Source organism: Ammospiza caudacuta, chromosome 1, assembly GCF_027887145.1.
Source record: "Ammospiza caudacuta isolate bAmmCau1 chromosome 1, bAmmCau1.pri, whole genome shotgun sequence".
NCBI classification, from domain to species: domain Eukaryota; kingdom Metazoa; phylum Chordata; class Aves; order Passeriformes; family Passerellidae; genus Ammospiza; species Ammospiza caudacuta.
In genome coordinates this window covers 101,793,025-101,814,853 of record NC_080593.1, presented here as the reverse complement: position 1 = coordinate 101,814,853, position 21,829 = coordinate 101,793,025, and the positions used below count along the sequence as shown (strand labels likewise).

Genomic DNA, 21,829 nt, shown 5'->3' with positions numbered 1-21,829 from the left:
GTGCAGGATCTGGGCCCTAGGACATAGGCAGCAAAACTCTAGGAGGGAAGATTAGAGAAGGGCTTTGAAAGGGATAATTACAGCAGGTACACGCAATATTTTAAATTTATGCAGCACTTTTTAAGGCTACACTTCTTTTTCTTCTGCAAGAATACCCAGAATAGCCCTTCTACTGCTTCTGTGCTTGGAGCACATCTTAGTTTGAGCTGCCAGGATTGGAAAGTTTTGGGTCCTGTAGAAGCCATGAGATGGCATTGGTGGTTTTCTTTGTTTTCTTTGGTTTTGTGGGTTTGTGTGTGCCGTTTGTGTCTGTGGTGGTTTTGCTTTTGCTGTTGTTTGGTCTTGTTTTGAACATATTTGAATCAGTATGAATTTCTTATTACGACAAATGTGGATTTTTCACTCTCCATACAAGGAATACAACCATAGAAATGCATTCTGAAAACATCCTGGAGAGCACTGAATTTGAAGCAGATCTGTAGAAGTTTTCATGCACACACACACATTTGGAAGGCACCTGCGCACATCCTCTACTTAAAAAACCCTGTGACATGTACGCTTCAGCATGGAAATTAAGTTTTCCATGTTCTGTACATAAACTAGAACACAAGGAGTTCCACCTCAACATGAGAAAGAACTTCTTTACTCTGAGGGTGGCAGAGCACCGGGACAGGCTGCCCAGGGAGGCCGTGGAGCCTCCCTCTCTGGAGACATTCAAACCCCAGCCAGAGCCCCCTGCTCTGGTGACCCTGCCCTGGCATGGCAGTGGGACTGGACCAGAGGTTCCTTCCACCCCTAATGATTCTGTTTTCCAGCCTAATTGTGAAAAACGCTAATTACTTGTTTTTAAAATTTTAATAGTAATAAAATGGTTTTAAAATAGTAAAACAGTTAGAATAATAATAATTTGGACAATTTGGAATATGAGATGATAGAAACAAAGAGTTACAGATGGTCCAGGTACCTTTTTCTGGGCAAAATAAGCCCAAAAAAGGACCCACGTTAACAGAGGATTAACCCTTAAAAACAACAGCCTGTTGCATTTTCATACACCTCATACATGATGCATAAATTCCATTCAAACACAGGATTCTGTCTGGTCAGTGTCAACTTCCTCCTCTTAATCATGACGGCATCTTCAGGCTGAGCGAGGCAGGAAGAAGTTGGTTTCTTCTGCTAAGAGGCAATAAATTCTCTTCCTCTGAAAGATTTAGGTGTCCTGTGGCTCCTATCTCGCTGCGCATTCTTTCTTTAAAAAAAGTATCTTGCATAGCATAGTTTCTATTTTAACATTTTTTCTAACCTAGAAATATATTTAACACACTACTTAAGAGAATTAATACAGCATTACTTTCTAACACAACACATATAATATTCATTTTAATATTTGTGAAAAACCAATAATAAAATACTCATTTTTCACATTATATGTATTACGTTAGAAAGTTATGCTGTATTATTTCTCTTAAGTAGTGCGTTAAATATAGGTTTTGGTTATAACATAAGGTTAAAATAGAAACTATGCTATGCAAGATACTGTTTTTAAAGAAAGGACTCGCAGCAAGATAGCAGCCACAGGACACCTGTCTTTCAGAGAAAGAGAATTTATTGCCCTCCCATCAGAAGAAACGAACTTCTTCCTGCCTCGAAGGCGCTGTTAGGATTCGGAGGAAGAAGTTGACAATGACCGGACAGAATCCTGTGTTTGAGTGGAATTTATGCATCATGTATGAGGTGTATGAATATGCAACAGGCTGTTGTTTTTAAGGGTTAATCCTCTGTTAACGTGGGTCCTTTTTCGGGCTCATGCTGCCCAGAAAAGATACCTGGACCTTCCGTAACTCTTTGTTCTTATTGTTCCATTTTGTCCTAATTCAATTTGTCTAAATTATTATTACTCTAATTGTATTACTATTTTTATAACTATTTTATTACTATTAAACTTTTAAAATTTTAAAAACAAGTCACTGGCATTTTTCAGCTATAATATTCATTTTAATGTTTGAGAAAAGCCACACTCATCTAACTGATTCAGATGGCAAAAACGGGACAGAAAACAAAGCCGGGAATAAAAACAACTTCACATGAATTAATCTGAATGGACCTTTTTTGTTTTTCCCATTTTTAGGTAGGACGGGGGACAGCAGACTCGGGCAGGATGTTCAGCGGCCCTTTCCCTGGAAGACCCGGAGCTACTCCCTGGTCCCCGTACCCGGACCCCAGCCCGGCTGGCCTGAAAGCAAATACCTGAGACAAAATACACCGATGACATCCTCCCCTTCCCCACACTGCCCGCGGCCCCGCCGCCTATTCCCGCTCCCATTCCCGTTCCCGCTTCCACTCCCGCTCCCTCAGGCCACACCCGGCCCCGTTCCTGCTAACGGCCGGGGGGGCGGGGCTGGGCGGTGCCGCGCGCGCATCGCCCAATCAGCGCTGCCGCCTGCCCCGCCCAGACTGTCTCGCTCCCCGTCCGCTACCGCGCGCCGTGCCCGCCCATGGCCGGCTCCGCTTGGGGCGCTGCCATTGGCTGCGCGGGAGGGAGCGCCAAAGTTTCGGCGGCGCGCGCGGCGCCACTGCGCATGCGCTGCCGGCCGCGCGGGTGTGGGGCGGGTCGGTCGCGCGGCCGTTTCCGTTGCGCGCCGGGGGAGTGAGCGGTGCCCGCCCGGCCGCTGGGGAGCGCTGCGGTGGCGGCGCGCGGCGGATCCCATCCCGAGTTTTGGCGGTCGGTCCGTCTGTCCGCCAGCGCTCCTGGTGCACCTGGAACCCTCGGAAAGGGCAGAGTCCTTCTCTCCCTCCTCTTTGGACAAAAAGGCGCTCGCCGGCTTCCGAACTGCGCGGCGGAGCGTGGCCGGTGAGCAGCGGGAGCCTTCCTGCCGCGGCCCGACGTCACACGGAGTTGGGGTCGCCCCAGGTGCTCCCTGGAGGGGCCGCGGAGGGAGGAAGGCAGGCTGGGACTGCCCGGTCCGGGCGGCTTTACACGCTAAATATAGGCTGGCACGTCTCGCAGCGGCGCTGGAGTGAGTTGTTGGGCGCTCCGAGAGCGCTGTGAAAGCGTGTCCCTCTAAAGTCTTGGTGGGAGAGGGCTGGGAACGGCTCTTGAGCACTTCTGTGGCTAAAGCGGGGTGGTTTTCCAGGTTTCCCGGGCAGTGATGTGAGGGTGAAGTGTTCGGGTCCTGCTTGCAGATGCTGCCCGGGCGGGGCTGATGGTGGTGCCGGCCCGAGTGCTGTTCCAGGCGGGATGATGGAAGACTTCAGGGGTATCGCCGACGAGACCTTCCCGAGCTACTTGGGCCAGTCCTTGAACAGCAGCGCGAGTGTGCTCTTTGAGAATGTCACCGTCTCCTCCAACCCGGGGTTACCTGTGGCGGCCTCCACTGTCGCCAGGAGCCAAGACGGCAGTGACAACAGGTGAGGTCTCAGTGAGTGCCATTCAGAAATATAAAAAAAATAGTTGAAGCATCTAACTCTGGCGAGCAAAAATTAATTTTGCAGATTACTTGGTCGGTGATAAAACTATTTACCAATCAGCATCTCAGTAATCAAACATAGGATTGTCTGTATTACCCGTGTAAACTTCACACTTAATTTGTAACTAGTAGAATACTTAACATTTACAAAAACTGCTCTTCGAAACTAATTTAATTTTTAGACTGTAACTGTCAAATCTCTTTTAACTCGTCTCTTCAGCTTACTTGACTCAAGTTTGAAGCTGTGTAGAGAAGAGAATGAGAGAGAAGAATGTATTTTTTACCTGTGTGATCTCTGTTAACTGTTCACTGAACTTACCTGAATTTAGCTCCTTTTAGAAACTGTAAGATCCAGCATTATGTATAAGAACTAAAATTTGCTCAACAAGGAGTAGAGCAAAGAGTAACAATTTGAAGCCTTTGTGCTTAACTGCTGTCCTGTTACTTAACAAGTAAGATGAGACTTTAATACCCTGTCCTTCCAGAAGGACACCACTAGCCACTAAAAACTGTAATGTGTTTTTTCTCTGAAGAGCTACAGAAGACTGGAGAGGAGTGTTCAGGATACATATGTAAATACAGATTAGCTACAATATTGCAATAACTTAACTTACAGGAAATAAGTAGTCACAAATACGAGTTTTTCCCCCCCAATTTTCTGGAAAACAGGAGCAGTGCATATTAGAATGACTCTGATGTGTGATTTTTTGCCCCACATTTACAGGCTTCCTGATGACTGTGCATCCTATTTAGAAGGGAAACATTCACCTCTATCCAGATCTTCTCACAGTAGTCAGTCACATCCTGAGCCAATGGAAAGAGTTGCCCTCTGCCTTCATGATGACATGTAAGTGAGGTAGTTAAAATCTAATTCTGTCCTAAAATGCAGGCACAGTGTAAGTTAGTATATAGATGTATATGTACTATATGGCTAATGATGGGCTATTTCAGAATTGAGTTGCAGAGTTGAAAGCAGCAGCTTTTACTACTGGCCTGCAGTAACTGGAGAGCTCAGCTGTGCATTGGCCTGTTAGCTTACAGTGTTTGGCAGCCTGGGCAGCTTTTCCTACAAAACCAGCTCCTCTGTGTTTTCTGAAGGGGGATAGTGCTGGGCCACGTGGAAGCACCCAGTGGCCTTCCACTCAGTGGCTGGTGCCACTTAGCCAGTGCAGCCCTACATCAGCAGCATTCTGCTGTTTGATTGATTAATTGGACTTCATATATGTGACAGGAATGAAATCTTCACAAGGGATGTTTCCTAGACTGTGAGATTTTGTTTTGTTGTCATACTAATTTAAAATGTCCTAAGCATGATTATTTAATTGACTTACCTGAATTTGGCCTGTATTTATCTAGTTTGCTTTACATAATCTAGAATTAAGCTGGTGTTTCTGGTTCGTGTCATGTGTGTGAACAGCATTCTGCACTGATATAAATATGTTTGGATTAAGTATCAGGCAGCTTGCTTACAGAAGGAGCAACAGTTTCTATTAAATTTGCTTTTCTTGTAGCCTCAGTGATTGGTATTTCTTAGGAAATAGTTATTGTTAGAGATACACTTGAGAAAGCATTGCTGAGTGGTGGAAGTGTTGGAAGCTGTTGCATATTCTGACCAAGGCCAGATGTGCTGCTGTTGTGACACAAATTGTACTGTGTGCCTTTCTCACTGATAAAATTGAGCCCCAGGCAGTGGGGCTCAATCAAAACAAAAAACATAAGATTTGAGACAGAGTCAGTGCCTTGATTGTACTCAAGAAAGAAAACAAAATACAGAACATGGACTAGTTGTGTTTTAGACTTTCAAATGTTATTTTCATTTATTTACTTGAAATACTGAAGCAAAAGTATGAAACTTTAACATCTGGCATGATTAGTTTATAAGCCTGTGTGGATGTTCTGTAAAACCAGAAGCGAAGGATAACTTTCCTGCATAATTGCAAAAGCTGTTATTTAATGACATGCAATTTCAGTAACTCATGTTCTTTATAATTTTGTCCTTTATTGAGTGTAACAGAAATGGTGATATTGTGAACTTGGCAAAATCTTGCCTAGTGTTTGTCTTGGTCTCAAATGGATCATGGAAGTTGGCCAGAGTAAGCCCTTTTGTCCTTATACTTACCCCTCTTTTTATGGAAATCAAAGAGAGGAACAAATAGGTAGAGAGACATGTTTTGCATGAAATTTCGCTATTTGTTTCACAGTTTAGATTGTGATGCTGAAGTCCTTGTAATTTTGATAATTCTTTTATTGTAAAATGACAGGTCTCTAGAATCTATCCTATATTGGAAACAACAGACTGAGATAAAGCAATTGGAGAATGCATCAAATCTTTATCTCAAGAGATGATGGTCTGTGTAGCTAACTGATTTTTCATTTAAATAATTCTCTTTCTAGGGAAATTGCTACCCAAATTGAAGACCCTCAGCCATCCTGTGTTAATTTGAAAGAATCCCACTCAATATATGGAGAGCAACCTCAGAATGTTGTTGAACATTCAAATCACAGTCAAAGTACCTTACGTGAATTTTTGCCTGTTGAACAATTGAAAGGTATTACGTTTTGAGAAAAGTTGTGTACTTACTGTCACTGTAATTAGCTTTTTATACTGCAGATGTCTTCTTTTGACCCTTTCACTGTTTTATGGCAGATTATAAATGGGTTTTGAAAAAAAACCTCTTGGATTTGAGCAAATTGAAAACAGAGAAAGCTTGTGGTTGACATGTTCTCTGAGTTCTCCTCAAAGTACAAAGCTATAGAGCAAGTTGTTGAAAAAAGTGTTTGCTATATAGTACCATAAATAGAATGCCAGTAGTAATCTGACTTAGTTCAGGAACTTTATGGAAGAAGTGTTTGTAGCTTGTTCTCTACCCCTTCTATTTCAGTAAGTGTGAGGCTGCAAGGTTATGTTTTAGCTGGCATCTCTTCTCTTGCCCCATTCCAACCTGTAATAGATGTCTTTAATTGCTGCTGTAGGTGTTGGAAGCATGCCCCTCTAGTGGGGTTATACATGAAAAAATAGTTTTGAGTACTTGCTGTGAAAACTATACTTTTTCTGAAGTCTGGGTAGAGTACTGGCAACAAAAGAATATTCCCAAATTAATTTTAATAGTATGGCTGATATTAAGCTTGTCTGGGGTTTTTGCTAATGCCAGTTCTGTGAATAAATTCTACTTGTCCTTTAAAAGTCAGTAAATACAATTAGTAAATATATACTTTTAGACATTATCCTTTTCCAAACTTTGAGTATTTGTATAGGTTTTTATGAAGTATTAATGATTTTGACAGATAACATGTTCAATGATAAAGTATTGTGACCGGTAATATAAATAGACACTTATAAAATCCACTTCTAACAGGGAAGTGTTGGCTCCAGTCCTTTGTTGTTGTAGTCTTGAGTAAGTGGTAGTAACTGGCAAGAAAATGGTGATGCTTTTGAAAACTGAGAGTGCCCAGTGTTTGGACTTGATGGTGGCCAGGCATATTTAGTTACTTGATTTTAACTTGGAAATTATTTGAAAATTGTCTTCTATTCACACCTATTACTAAAGAATTACAAACCTTTTTTGCTAAAATTTGTGTGTGCAAGTCTAAACTGTTCTCTGTCATGTGGGACTTCCACCTGGATTATATGTGGATCTGAAAGACATTTGGAACTGCTTTAAATGATCCAAAACAAGAATTGGTCCCATAGATGAAATGCAGCAGTGGAACAGAACCCTTGTTCCTCTTTCTGCTAGCACAAACTGGGACTCCTTGCTTTCTTGTGCTGCCTTGTGGAAATCCTTAAGGCAATAAATAACTTTGATCATTTTTAGAGTTCTAGCCCTGATGAAACTCTGCCTATTTAACAAGATGCTTTAGATCATTGTCATAAGAACGTTCAAGGTTTAGTGTTGTGGTAATCTGTATGTTTGAGTTACTTCTATGGTGTATGCCAAGACCTTCCAGAGGCTCAGTTTAAACTTAGAGAATAGTCAGCACTTATGTTCTCATGTTTTACTACTAAAATACTGCTCTACACCACCTTCTTATGTTTCAGATTTGCCAACTGGAATATGTTTTCTCCCAGATGTTAAAAACAGCAAGGTAAAAACTTTTCCAAATACAGTGAAATGAAATGTTTTTTAATATTAATCTAATAAATTTAATTCTGTGAGAGGAGGAGGAAGGAATGGAGCTGTGTTTATTGTTTTATACTGTGTATATCTTGTGTTTTAAAGGTGCTGTCATGACTCACTTTGCCTTCATTTTGCAGATCACTTCATTAGTACCGTGTGAACATGACTCCATCTAATATTCCTCAGCTGTGAAAACTGTTGTTTATTCCTAGCCTCCACTGTCTTGTAGTTCTTTGTCACTGTATGGACCTTGCATTTTATGCCAGTTGTAGTCTGTCTTAGTGAAGCATCTTTTGAGGAATTCTTTTGTAGTGGTTTTGGAAATTGAAGTACACAATCCAGAGCTAGCAAATAGCTGCTGGTATTGACAGGTAGGGTTATGCTTCACCTGTTTTTATCTACTGTATTAGAGATGCGAAGAGTTTTGGTCACAGAGACCCACTGCAGACAGGAATGGGGGGGTTTCCTGTTCCTTGTAGAAAATACACATCAGGCTGTAACCAAATGCTGTCCAATACATACTCCTTAACGTGTCAGCTAGTATTCTGATTTAGTTTTCTGTCACTTGATTTTTGTAGGGGCCACAGTGGTCAGTGAGTTGCAGTTGAATGCTTGTTGGCTGTCTTCTGAAAACCATAATTCATTTTCATTTCAAATTCTTTACTTTATGAACTTGGACTTTTTTTTGCTGTGTCAAAGATCTGTTCATCACAAAGAATATGAGACTAAATCCATAGCAGACATTATATCATGCTGTTTTTAAAAATTATTCAGCTATAGAAAAGATAAAGTATTTGCGGTTAACTAGATTCAGCTGAAATATTGCTTTTTGAGTAATTCAGTGTGCTCCTTTGGAGAAATTTCCAACAAAAGTTGGATCTGTGTGTACCATTTCTGAAGAGACTCTGTTTTAACAGAGCAGGAAACTATTGAGAGATGTCTTTGTACATTAAAGTTGGGATTGCAGCTCAATGAATGATGGAGGACAGTTTTTTCAAGTGTAAACTCTAATCCAATGTTTCAGTTTTTTATTTTGAGATCTCTTAAGTTTGGTGTCCTTCACATGCTTTTTTGCTCTTCCCCTTTTATGCTTCCTATGTTTCTTGCATGCATTCATTCTGGAAGCTAGCAGGCAAAGTCCATTGGAACTAGAGTGTTTCCTAGGATAAGTAAAAAAAGTGTTTGCAGAGTTTTGCAATATTATTCACCTCAATAATTATTTTATTTTTATTATTCACCTCATTAATTATTTATATTAACTGAATTCATACAATAGTTAGTAATTTCTAGAAACATTTCTTTATGGGTGCTTTTCACAGGTTGGTCCATCTGAACCTTCTGAAAAGCTGATGGAAGGTGTTATCTCAAGTGTTCACCTTAGCAATAGCCTTTCAAGTTTTTTGGAGAATGAGAAACTCTCATCTCTTCTAAGCACAGATGAAGATTCCACTGGTAGGTGTGTTTATAACTCTTGGTAGCTGAGTCAGAATTAGTCTCAATGTTATTGCATACTTGAGAAGAAAGATTCTGTTTTACTTAAGTATTTAATATCAGATTGTGCTTGATAAAAAAGTAGTATAACAATATTAAAGAAAACTGTTCTTTGGAAAACTGACTATTTTTAAATTGTAACAGGAGTAGATGGCTATGGAATTTGTCAGAGAAGATCACAATTGGGATTTTAATCTAAAAAATTAAACAATAGTGCTCAGTTACTGTGAAGCAAAGATAGAAGTGGCAACATCAGCATTGATTTAATAAAGTGGTAACTCTACCTACATTTTCAGTTCAGTTCAGTAGAGATAAAATTCTGTAGTGAAGAGCACACCCATGCAGTTAAAAAGGACTTTTACTTGAGTTTGAGTTCACCTCTCTTTAGATGCTGCATGTGTGTGGTAACGTCTGAGTTTTAAGTCTAATTTACTTGCAGGCATAGAAGTGAGTGCATGAGTTCTAGATCACTAAGACTTTTGAACTTTTTGTGCCCTTCCAGGGGCTGCTGCAGAAGGACAAACATGCTCTTCATTAGTGCAGCTGACTTTGCCCATGACATGAAGGATGACAGGGCATGTTCTTGGATGTACCAATGGGGGAGGCAGAGAGATCAATAGGGTTGCTGTTGTGAGATGAGGTACCCTTGCAGTAAAGTTACTGCATTTCTCCCATGGCATCTACGTATGTCATGACTGTCTTTTGAAGTTGTTTTGTTCTTTCTTGTTGCATAACTTCACTTGATAGTTTTGCATAATAAGAATTAAGTTAATCGTTTGCTGAGTAGCAATACTGTTGGGTTGTTTTTTACACTCAAGATGAAGTTACTTTTGGTTGCCCTCCGAAGAGTTGGTAGCTGTTAGCTGGAAATATTTGCCTATTCAGGGTTCCAGTACTGGTGAACCTAACTGGTCTTTTTGTTTTTATCATGCAATTCAATATTCAGTGTAAATTATGGAATTGTTTTGGTAGTATATCAGGTGATATAAAATGTCTGTTAAAATGAAAAGGATATTTTCTTCTCTTTTCATAGGTGAAGATATTGATGATGAAGAATTTGATAACAAACTAGAAGCGTATTTTGAGCAGCTGATACAACCAGAAATAAGAAGAGACACCAACCTGCAAAACCTCTCAGAACACTGTGCAGCACTGAAGCTGTCTGAAAATGTCTTACTAAAAGTAGGTTTCAAGTTCAAAGCTCAGCATGCCCAATGGCTCTTAAACATGTTAAATTTTCAGTGATTATATTTGTTGGTATTCTAAACAGAGTTAGTTTTAATGGTCTTTTTGGTTTCCTTTTTTTGTTTCTATAGGTATTAAGGCAACATGCTGGCACTTCTTTTTGATGATACAAGTTTATAAATAATAATTTTAATCACTTGTTTTTCATCTTGCATAACAATGTCCAAGGTCTTTTAAAGTGATACAGAGACTTGTCTTTCCAGGAGAGTCAATAATTCTCTTAAATAATTGGTAAATAATGTGGAAGTTAAATGTAGGGCAGTAACAGGCTGGTTTGTGGTTTGCCTTTGAGCAACAGTTAGCTCCATTCCAAATAAGTTGCCAGGGATTAAGTGCCTTTCCATTTTCTTGGCTTTGCAACAGTCATTGTGATCCTGGCAGTCTCATGCTTGACCAGAGTGGACAAGTGTGATTTAAACAGTTAAACTGCAGCTTCTGAAATTTCAGAAATTTCCCAACTGACATCAGAGTTTCCAGGCTGTTTGGGAAGTGATGTTAACCCTGTTCAAGTAGTCTGGATAGGCTGCAATTTGTTACAGCGGTGCATGAAGGAAGGGATAAGTGGTTTTAAAAGTGAGACTAGCAGAGCTCTGCTCTCAGGGCTTCTCTGTGCAACATGTCCCTGCCTTGTAGATAGACAGTAGGGTAGGTGCAAAAGGCTCTGAGTCTGATTTGGACCCCTCATCCAACAATGGGTCAGCTAGGAGTGAAAGGGGAATAACACAGAACCCTTGTTAAAGGGAATGAAAAGATGTAGTAGGAATAAGAAGAGATCTTCCCATCCTCTTGTTGTGTATGCCCTTGCAGGCACATCTATGGATTGGCATGGCCAGGAACTGTTCTTGGTGGCAGAGGCTAACTAGAGGTGCTGGCTATGGCAGTGTCATATGAGTGAACAGAGAATCATTAATCTCTTTTCTACCAGAGAATTTTTTAGTATTCTAAAAGGCCCTGTAGTGGTTTGGTTTTTTTGGTTTTTTGTTTTTTTTGGGTTTTTTTTTGGGGGTTTTTTTTTTTTTGGTTTGGTTTTTTTTTTTAAATATCTAATCTACCTAAATGTTTTATAATTTTTATCTAAAGGAGAGCTTTAAGGATTCTGCCGGTTATGGGGCTGTGACTGAAATAGACTCTGGTAGTGCTAGTGATGAAGATTCACAAAATGAAGGGATAACTGGATGTCCTGTGCAAAAACAAACGCTGCCCAGAGCAGTGCAGCAAATGGTATGAAATTGCCATTTAAATTCCTATTATTCATGTAGAGTAAGTCTGTAGTAGAAGATGGCAGTGTGTTTGAAAACTTGTTAGATCTTTAGCTAACCACCCAACCTTCCTTTACAAAAGGTTAATAATACCACTTTGGTTCTATGCCTGTTTTTCAAACCTAGTCAGCTTGGACTGTTTTGTATCTAGAACTTTTAATACATGCAGTTAATAACTGTGCTTCTGTCACTTTTCAAATGATTACTGTTTTCAAAGAATTCAGTGACTGCTGAGGATGTGCTGGATTCCTGCACAGCTGCTGAGCTGCGATTAGATTCCCTGTACCTCCAGTGCATGGACAGCCATAAAGCTGATGTCTCAGATGTCCTTCCAAAGCAAGAACTGGAGTCCTCTGTCTGTCAGGCTACTTATTCTGATGCAGAAGTGCTACACACAGCAAGAGGATTTTTGGGACGTGACACCACTCCTGAGCTTCCTAGTGCAAATGCGCCTCAGGCAGATGCAACTCAATGTAAAGCTGGTCTTCCTGATACTTACCTGTCTCCAGCTGGGGACAGCTATGAGAACTTAAGTTTAGCTACAACAGACAAAGGTAGGATGCTTTACATGCAACCTATCCTTACATGAAACCTGTCCATGCAATTGTGACCATATTCTGTTGCATGGAAAAAGAAATAAAATTGTAAGCTAGGCATTTTTATTTAGTTGTAGGACTTGGTAATAAAAAACAATGTAGCATGAATTAAGTCTGACTTGCTATTGTTTTCAGGAACACTGATTGTTGTATATTGTACTTAACTGTTACTTATTTGCTGATGAAATTAGTTTAAGCTTGCAGTTGGAGCAACTTTTGCCGTATCCCTTTTTTATTTTAATCCATAATGCAGCATTTGATGTATTTTTTAGGTGATTTGCCACACAGCATTGTCTATCAAAATGAGGAGGGCAAATGGGTGACTGATCTTGCATATTATACTGCATTTGATGAAGAACAAGATTTAAATATGTCTGAGGATGATAAAGGAAATGAGGAATTCGTTACTGGCTGTATGTAATCATCTTTTTAGTTAACTCTTGTTGTCTGTAATAATGTTAAGTAAGCTTTCTTCCTTTTTTTTTTCACTTCAACAAATCAGTATTTGGTGTTACAAACACTCCAGGTTTTAGATACTACAAATTATTTGAAAGCTGATGCTGATAGTAATCTGTAGTGATATTATATCATTATTTATAGTACATAGCTTCTTGCTATGTACCCTACTCTTCCCATGAAGTGTGTTTTAAAACAAAACAAAAAGCATTCTAACATTTGCCATTGGTACTTACTGTATGAGCTGAGGCAACTCCTCTCACTTCCACAGTTTTTCCTTTGGAAAATTCCTTTAATGATTGTTTTCCTTTCTTGCAAGAAAAAGAGAAGAAGAGTAATTTTGTGTTGAGTGATGCTTATAAGAGAGGAAATAATTATCAATGAGGAATTAATACAATGTCAAATAGATGCAGTTACAATGTCAAAATTTGAGAGACTTGGCTAGCTGCTGATTTTTTGTGAAATCCCTTGATTTCACAATGTCTTGATTGTTAATGTCTTGATGCTTAAAAATGGTACTGAAAAATATTGGAGCTTTTTGAGGGACTTGGGGACTCTCATCTTCCCTTGAGTTCCAGGCTTTTTGTACCTCTGTTTACTTAAAAAGTTGTTTATTATCCTTAAGCTATATCAGACTCATCTTCATGGGAGTCTATATCTTTGTCATACAGGCTTGGATAATACACATGCAGTGCTATAGGCAAATTGATTCCTTAGCACCAAAATGTCATCTGTTCATCTGTTTTGTAAGAGATTCAAGCAATGTGTGCAACAGCATTTCTCCTAATCTCTCCTAATTTCTGAAGCTGACATGTAGGTGGGCTAATATATTCTCAAGATGTCCATGGTCCACTCAAGATTCTTCTTTCTTTCAAAGCAAATTATGTCTAATGTTGTTTATTTTGAATGAATCATCAAACAGGGTTGACTGGTTGAAGTAATATTTTTCAGCACTGTAGTGGTTTTCTGATGGGTCAAGTCAATATCATTTGGGTGACACTTTCCCATCTACTATGTGAGTAATGTAGAACTCTGCCATGATTTTTCAGAATCATTATATTTCAGACACCTTCTATATCTTAAACTGGAGTTGTCAGGTGATTTGAATATTTGACTGTTAAAAATTTTTCCAAGGCTACTTACGTTTTTCCGCCTGATAGGTTTTTAAAAACTTCGGCTTTCAAGTCAATGAGCTTACCTCTTTGCATGGTAGATGATAACGCACTGACAGATTCCACGTGGTTGGCATTTTTCTGGCTGCTGCTCTGCTTGTCTGTCTGCAGTGGTGTTTGACAGCTGAAGAAATTTTATTTGTAAGGACAGAAAGGACGTAATATATTACATCTGATTCTTTGGTCTCTCATTTATGACATGTCTCTGTCAGCAAACTGTGCACACAGTGTGTTCTTGTATGGAGTAGTGCAGGAATGCTCACTTGACAGTGTTGGGTGCTTCAGAAAGTCTCTTGGGGCTTTAGGGCTCATATAGAAGATAAAGAACTGCTGCTGTCAGAGAGTTGAATATAACAACATGTCATTCACAGTGCCTTTAGGGGATGAACTTGGATTGCTCAATGAAGATGTATGCCACCTTTGTCAACTCTGTTTTTTCCTCAGAGTGTGTATTGTGACTTCCCATGAGTAGTTTTATGGATAACAGCTGTATTCACCTTAAAAGTTTGCATGCATTCTCAGCTTTTGCCCTCTATGCCTAGGGATGCTCTGTGTACAAGGACATGTATTTTTGAAGTTTTGATGAGCTTAATGATGTGTTTACATTGTGGTCAGGTAGTAGAGTAGTATCTCTTGATCAGTTTTTCACAACATTTTGGTGCAGAGATTCTTAAGTGTTAGTTGTTCTATAGATGATAATTGTGAAAATAGTACAGGCATTTGAATTCAAAAGTAAGATTGGGTTATTTGGCCTGTTAATTTGCATGGGTTTTTCATTAATAGGTACAAGCCAGTGTCTTTCTTTTGCTCCAATTCAAAGGTACCACCTTGATGGAAAAAATTTTCAACCTCAAATATAGTAAAGGTTTGATCTGAGTTAGCCATGTGATGTTTGGTTCTCACTAGTATGGGTATCATAACCTATAAAAAGTTCTAGTTTAGCCTGGGGCTAAGGCTGTTAGAAACTTTCTTTATTTACCACTAAGTTAATTAGCTAAATACTGATTTTACTTTGGCTTCTAAAGATCCAGCAAGAACTCCTTTAAAACTAATTTCGTATTACTTTTCTCACCAAACTGGGATTGAATAACTCCTACTGTGCCCCAGACCGTCTCAGGCCTAGAATTTTATGTGCAATAACTTTCCATCAAATTGAGTTAATGATGACAAATAGTAATGATGGTACTTAGTAACTTTTGCTTTATTTTAATAAATATTCTCTTTGGTTTTAAGCTGAAGCAGCAGCTATGATTGCACAAGACCAGGAAGAATTCGAGAAAGCACACAGGCTTATGCAGGTAACTAATGACCTCAATGTAAACAAAATAGTTTTCTTATTTACAAATTACAACTTCTGAAATCTCTTTGGTTGCAGGCAGGAAAGGTAGGCAGTCTAAATGCATCTGAATTAGCAAATACTTCATGGAGATCTGCTAATAGCTTCATTCTGCCAAGAACATCTGATCTTCATAAAGATGCCAGCTATTTACGTTTGTCTTTGGGGGAGTTCTTTGGTCAGAGATCTGAAGCTCTTGGATGTCTTGGTGGAGGCAGTGATGTCAAACGGGTATGTATCTAAATGTTAGTACTGAGAAACAAGGAAAAGACAAGACAAACGGCAGCTAGCACTGGTTTTGTTATTTTGTAAACAGTTCTTTATCAGGTCTAATTTTCTAAGTTGATTTAGGAAGGAAATTCTGTGCGTTACAGGTGTGGGTTGACTGGTTTCCTACTGGAATTTCTGATGTGAAGTGCTGCCTGGTGTTATTGCTGAATGTTGATCTTTGCCTTTTGGTCAGGAACCAATTATGTGTAGGATTAGAGGGAGAAAAGTACACCATATACAGGAGGCATGTTGGAGGTCCCAGCAAATTACCCACACAGTTAAGTGAAATGCTGGTCAGACAAGGGTATTTAAACAGTGAGGGCATCTCTGAGTGGCTGTTGATAGCTGATGTGCTATCTGGGCAGTGCCCAACTTCAGTGAAAATGTAGTCATTTAGATTCTGACTTACCAACCCCTGTATATGTCTTACATCTGGTGGATAACTGACGCTTCTCTCTTCTACTGTTGGTAGACAGGATCTCATCTGTGTTTCATAAAAAAAAAAAGGTGGGGAAGTGTGTACAATGAGAAGAAGTGGTCACACATGCTTGTGTAATTCACTTGTGTCATGAGGAATTTTTGGAGTTGGCAGAGTTAGTCTGTCCTAAGCATTCCAAGGCTTAGTGGCAGACCATGCCTTCAGGCAGAGATGATGTGATGTACTTTATTTCTTTATTTTGAGTAACTGGTAGACGTAAATTGTGTCCTGGTTTCAGTTGGAATAGAGTTAAGTTTTCTTTGTAGGGGTTAGTACAGTGCTGTGTTTTGGATTTAGTATGAGAATAATCTTGATAGCACACTGATGTTTTTGTTGTTGCTAAGTAGTGCTTACTCTAAGTCAAGGACTTGGGAGTGTTTCATGCTCTGCCAGTGCAGCAGGTGCACAAGAAGCTCAGAGGGAGCACAGCCAGGACAGCTGACCCAAAGTGGCCAAAGGGATATTCTGTACCATAGAACATCCTACTCAGTCTGTAAACTGGAGGGAGTTGGCTGGCAGCCACGGATCACTGTTCAGGGACAGGCTGGGTGTTGGTCTTTGGCCAGTGAGCAATTGTGTTGTGCACCACTTGTTTCTCTTGGGTGTTATTCCCCTCTCCTTCCTTTTCATTACCAGTATTATAGTTGTAATTTATTCTTGTGTCAGTTATTAAACTGTTCTTATCTCAACCCACAAGGTTTGCCTGTTCTTTCCAATTCTTTCTGTGGGGAGAAGGTGGGGAGTGAGCAAACAGCTGTGTGGTACTTAGTCCCTAGCTGGGGTTCAGCCATGCCAGTTGTTAGTTTATCTGTGTATGGGAAGTGCAGTGTATGTGTTCAGATTGGGCATTTGCAATGCTGTATTATTTCTTAGTGGTATGAGAGGTATACCAAGCAAGCACTGTGGGCCAAAACTGCTTTGCAAGTGTATTGAATCTGTTTGTTCATTATTCAATTTACTCATGTGTCGCCGACATCTTTTCATTAAAATCCTTTCTTAGGATTTTTCCTTGTGAGAAGCTGCAGTTTAGCAACCAAATGTAAACAATGATTATCTGCTGCTGTGGAATGCAACAAGTCCACCTGTGATTGGCCCCTCTTAGATGTTTACAATTAATGGCCAATCAAGGCCTGAGCTCTCTCGGACAGAGTCAGAGAGAGCTCCTTTGTTTTCATTCTTTGCTATTCTATTCTTAGCTAGCCTTCTGAGAACTTTTCTTTCTATTCTTTTTAGCATAGTCATATGCTATATATATATATCATAAAATAATGAATCAAACCTTCTGATCATGGAATCAACATTCTCATCTCTCTCTCATCCTGCAAACCCTTGTGACCACGGTCACAATTGGTGACCCTGAGTGACTGAAGCGGAAATCATCACTTGGTGCGACCCCAGAGGAGCAATTGCTGCACTGGGTAAACCCAGAATGTGTGGCATTGATGGTTACTTCAGAAGTGACCACAGAAGTGGATTCTAGCCAGGAGCGGAAGAACTGAAGATCCTGATTTGGACAGAGTTCACAGCAAGGCTGACCAAAAAGAGAACCTTCTGAAAAGACTCCAGGAAGATGGCTGGAAAGCTCAGCAGCACCATGCAGCTGGCCAAAGAGTTTTGGACTCTGTCACAAGTTACTGTAGGCTTTTCCCTTCCTGATGATCCTGGCCTTCGCAGATTACGGCTGCAAAGGTGGTAGGGTCTTCCCACCAAGGCTGAGGTTCCTTTCTCCCCTTCAGAGAAAGGCAAAATGGGGTGAAGAGGATGGAATTCTTGGAATTGTTCTGGCAGAGAGACACTTACATGAGTTTTTTCGATAGGCAAAGCTTTTTGGCTTTTTTACGAATGTGCTGTATTGCCCTGGATGTGTTTGTATGGGAGTGCATGGAATTCATTTTGCAATTCCTTTTGGGCTGTGGATTCGGACACCCCCGAATTTACCTAACATTTAAGGCACTCTTCCTGGTCTTGAAGCGGAAAGCAGCTGTTTTTCCCTGGATTGCTAACTGCAACGGACTCGCCCCATTTCCCCCGACTCCAGCAGGAGCAGACCCTTTGGAGGGGGACGATCTGCTGCTTCCCAGCCCCCCTGCATCCCGGCGGGGGGACGAAGTTTTGCCCATAGCTGAAGTGTTCTTTTACTGCGTTTTCGGAGCATGCTCACATGGAGCCGTGTTCCTCCCCCTCTTCTCTCTCTCTGGGGGATGAAGAGTGGGCAGCGCCGCCCCGGCCAGCACCACGAACACCGCCCCGTGGATTCGGGCGCTTCCCCGCGTGGCCCCTCCCGCGGCCGTTTCTTCAGCAGAGCCTGTGGGCGCGGCGGCCCCGCCTGAGAGCTCAGAAACACCTGTACGCTTCCTGTACCTGCGCCGCTGTTGCTAGGCAACCGCGACCCGGAGCCGCTTCCTCCACTTCCCACGGCCGCGCCTTCGCCCGCGGCGCCGATGCTGGAGGTTGCAGCTGAGGTCAGCGACCCGCCGGCCCCCTCACTGCCTTCCACCGAGCCAGTCCCTGTTCAGGATGATGCTGAAAACGGCGCCAAGCCTGCGGGACCTTCGGAGCTGCCCGCGGTCCTTCCGCCCCCGGCAGCTGCTGCGGCGGCTTGTTCGAGCTCGGGCCGTTTGCCCTTGCAGCAGCAGCTCCGGCCCCCGGCCGCCGGCCTCTCCTTCCGTGGAGGAGGTGTGGCTCACCAGCTGGCTGTGGGTGCAACCCGTCTGCTTGCGTTCAAAATCAGTCTTCTTGGCGGGCTGGGGGGTGTCTGTTCGGGGATTGCCCCTTGGAGGTTGCCGTCTCTGCCGCCCCTCGCGCACACCAGCGGTGAGGGACAGGTGGGTCCCGAAAGTTCTGCCTCTGGTCCCAGGCCAGAGAAGGGTGGCGTGGTGCCATGAGGCAGATGGGAGCAACATCTTCTGCATTTGCATTGCAGAGGCAGAGGGCACAGCGGGAAGCGATCATGGCTTGTTTGCTGTGGGGAACAAACATTCCTAGGCCCAAGATGAAGATTGTTGGGACGGCTTCTATTCCCCTGCTGCTGGCATGCCTTGGTGATTTTGGGGAAAAGAAGAGTTTGGCCACTCGTCACTCATTCTGCCATTGTACTGGCAGTGGAGTGCAGGCCTGTGGCAAGGCAGAGCCTGCCTCATGGCTTGGGCCTGGGCTGTTGGGCTCGGGTCCCTGGGCCAGGGCCACCTCCCGGCCTCCTGATGGGTTTGGGGGTTTTGCTTCCCCCTTCCGGTCCTGGGCCACCGTCCACATGGGCCAGGGCCTCCCAGGGCCTTTCTCATGCTCCACTGTTGCTGCTGCTGATGCTCTTTCTGAAAAAAAAAAAAAAAAAATGAAAAGGGTTGAAATAGCTGGCAGCAGCTCTGAAGCATTGAAGGGCCAAAAATTAGCTTCAGCCCAAGTTGTTCAATAAAGGGCTGTGGCCAGGACATTCCAGAAGTTGTCTCAAAATTGTTAGAAATTGTTTTATGTATATATCAATGGACTTTTGATAACTATTGATGCATTTTTCTGCAGCAAGCCTGTTTCAGGACCAAAAAGGACTTTCAGAGATGGCAAAGAGGAACATCTTCAGTCCATGGGCTTTTCCTGAAACTCAGCTGTTCGGACTTGAATTTTCTTTGCATTGTTTTTGCATTTTCTTATATTGTAAGATTGTTTTAGCGGTATGATAGAATTTTATGTTCTACAGGTGAAGAAATTCCCTGTTCATTCCACACCAGCACTTGATGAGGTTTTGATTGGCAACAGATAACCTGTCAAGTGTTTGTTCTTTGCTCTGCATGTGCCCAGCAGAGAAAATTCCAAACACTTTTCTTTTTAATTTAACTAAATAAAAAAAGGTGACATGTCGCAGACATCTTTTCATTAAAATCCTTTCTTAGGACTTTTCCTTGTGAGAAGCTGCAGTTTCAGCAACCAAATATAAACAATGATTATCTGCTGCTGTGGAATGCAACATGTGGATCCGTGATTGGTCTCATGTGGATGTTTGGATTTACTGAGCACTCATGGCAGAGCTGCTCTTGCTCTCTGTCTGAGACACAGATCTTTGTTATTCATTCTTTTCTATTCTTAGCATAGCTAGCCTTCTGAGAACTTTTCTTTCTATTATTGTTAGTGTAGTCATATGTTATATATATATATATATCATAAAATAATGAATCAAGCCTTCTGATCATGGAATCAACATTCTCGTCTCTCTCTCATCCTGCAAACCCTTGTGACCACGGTCACACTCATGCTGTATTCTGGGATATTTTTTATAGCCATCTTTTGGTTACTATATTACATCCCCGAAGAAGAGGCAGCCTGTTCCTTTGCTCATGAGATCTGATTCATCAGGAGGTGACATCGGCCGAGAGATTTCACAGTTGTCTGAGGTGTTTTCAGGTACTTACGGAGCAGCTCTTTTTTTCTATGGGGCATTAAGGGAGCATATGTATCCAAGGATGCAGGTTTTTTAGACAATTTCCTTACTGTAAATTAATTGCTTTTTTTTGATGTTGTTGTTGTTAGATGACTTAGAAGCACAAACAAAAAACCATGCAAATTTTACCAGCTCTGAAGGTTCAGGGCATAGGGTGGATACTGCTGCTGGAATGCGTGAAAATATTAATACAGAAGCTGCTACCAAAAGTAAAGCAAAGGTATTTCTCTTGTATTTTTCTTTAAAGTGCAACTATGAACTGAAACAAAATTCAAATTATTCCAATTATTATTGTTTCTTTGAATACAGCTACATTTTGGCTTTCACGTCAGCTCACTGTTTTTTATATTGATCATTTGAATCCTAGTAGGTGCCCCTGTTTCTTAGGTAGGTTTGATTAGAATGGCATGATCCATTAGTAGTAGTAAGTTAGGTGATAGTATCACCATCTCATTTTCCTTTTCCTTCCTACTTCACTTTAAGAATTGCTCAGTCTGTCAGCCCATAGTTTTTCAGAGACTCATAGGCCATTGATGTTCTGTGATCAAGTTTCTAAATTTCAGCTGTGTCTTCCCCTTCTATTTTTTTAATGAAACAGCTTACCTTTAGCATTGGAATAAAATCTTTCAGTTGATAGAATTTAAGAAGATAAGCATGGTGCAAGTCTGAAAAAAGTGTCTTTTTAGTTTGGTAGTCCTTGATACCTACCTTCCCTGTCTGTGTCTCCTCCCTAAGCCTGCTGTCAGCGCTCCTCCTAATGCAGGCCAGGATGCTGTTGAGCTTCTTTGCCTGGCTTGTGGTCAACTTCCTGTCTGCCAGGACCCTCAAGTCCTTTTCTGCCAAGCTGCTTTCCAGATGGTTGGCCCAGGGCCTGTACAGGGGCCTGGGATTATTCCTCCTTATGTGCTGGTCTTCGCATTTCCCTTTGAACTTCTCAGCTGATCTTTCTGTCTTGTTGAGCTCCCTCTGAATGGCAGCTGACTCTCTTGGTCTATCAGCCACACCTCCCAATTTTGTATAATAATGGAACTTCCTGAAGGTACCCTCTGCCCAGTCATCCACATCACTATTGAAGTTGCTGAACAGTACTGGCCCCTGTCTTGATCCCCAGGATACTCTACCAGTGAGTGACTGGCCTCCTGATGGACTTTAGTGCTGCTGATCTACCTTTTGAGCCTGGCAGTTCAGCTTGTTTTCAGTCCAGTCATGGTGTGCATGTCTGCTCTGTGCTTTATCTGTCTTTTGATGAGGAGGTTGTTAAGTCATGCATGTGTATCTACAGGAGGACAGGTGGTTTCAATTCTTCCTGAGTCTGTATCTGTCTGAGAGAGACAGAAAGGTCCAGAGCCCAGTTTCCAACTGTCTACCTACTCTGTGCCCTTTGCTAAGAATAGCCAGTGTGAAAACTAAAGAAGAAATCAGACTTGAGTAGTAGAAAAAGCTGTAGGAATAGCTGTGTCTTCTCTCTATAGAGGCAGATGATTTCAAGTTAATTTGGATGTTACTGTATAT

General features: G+C 41.5%; 1 protein-coding gene across 1 annotated transcript in view; it reads left to right on the top strand.

Moving 5' to 3' along the window:
• Positions 1-21,829, top strand: part of CEP192 (centrosomal protein 192) — a 74,641-nt gene that overhangs the window by 12,723 nt on the left and 40,089 nt on the right. The window contains exons 11-25 of the mRNA XM_058805236.1: positions 2,129-2,208; positions 2,356-3,017; positions 3,135-3,408; positions 4,192-4,314; positions 5,862-6,016; positions 7,507-7,553; positions 8,905-9,037; positions 10,110-10,258; positions 11,402-11,542; positions 11,798-12,134; positions 12,449-12,589; positions 15,038-15,102; positions 15,180-15,371; positions 20,157-20,280; positions 20,407-20,537. Of these exons, the coding sequence (XP_058661219.1) occupies positions 2,129-2,208; positions 2,356-3,017; positions 3,135-3,408; positions 4,192-4,314; positions 5,862-6,016; positions 7,507-7,553; positions 8,905-9,037; positions 10,110-10,258; positions 11,402-11,542; positions 11,798-12,134; positions 12,449-12,589; positions 15,038-15,102; positions 15,180-15,371; positions 20,157-20,280; positions 20,407-20,537 (2,754 nt within the window). The remainder of the gene's footprint in view (positions 1-2,128; positions 2,209-2,355; positions 3,018-3,134; positions 3,409-4,191; positions 4,315-5,861; positions 6,017-7,506; positions 7,554-8,904; positions 9,038-10,109; positions 10,259-11,401; positions 11,543-11,797; positions 12,135-12,448; positions 12,590-15,037; positions 15,103-15,179; positions 15,372-20,156; positions 20,281-20,406; positions 20,538-21,829) is intronic.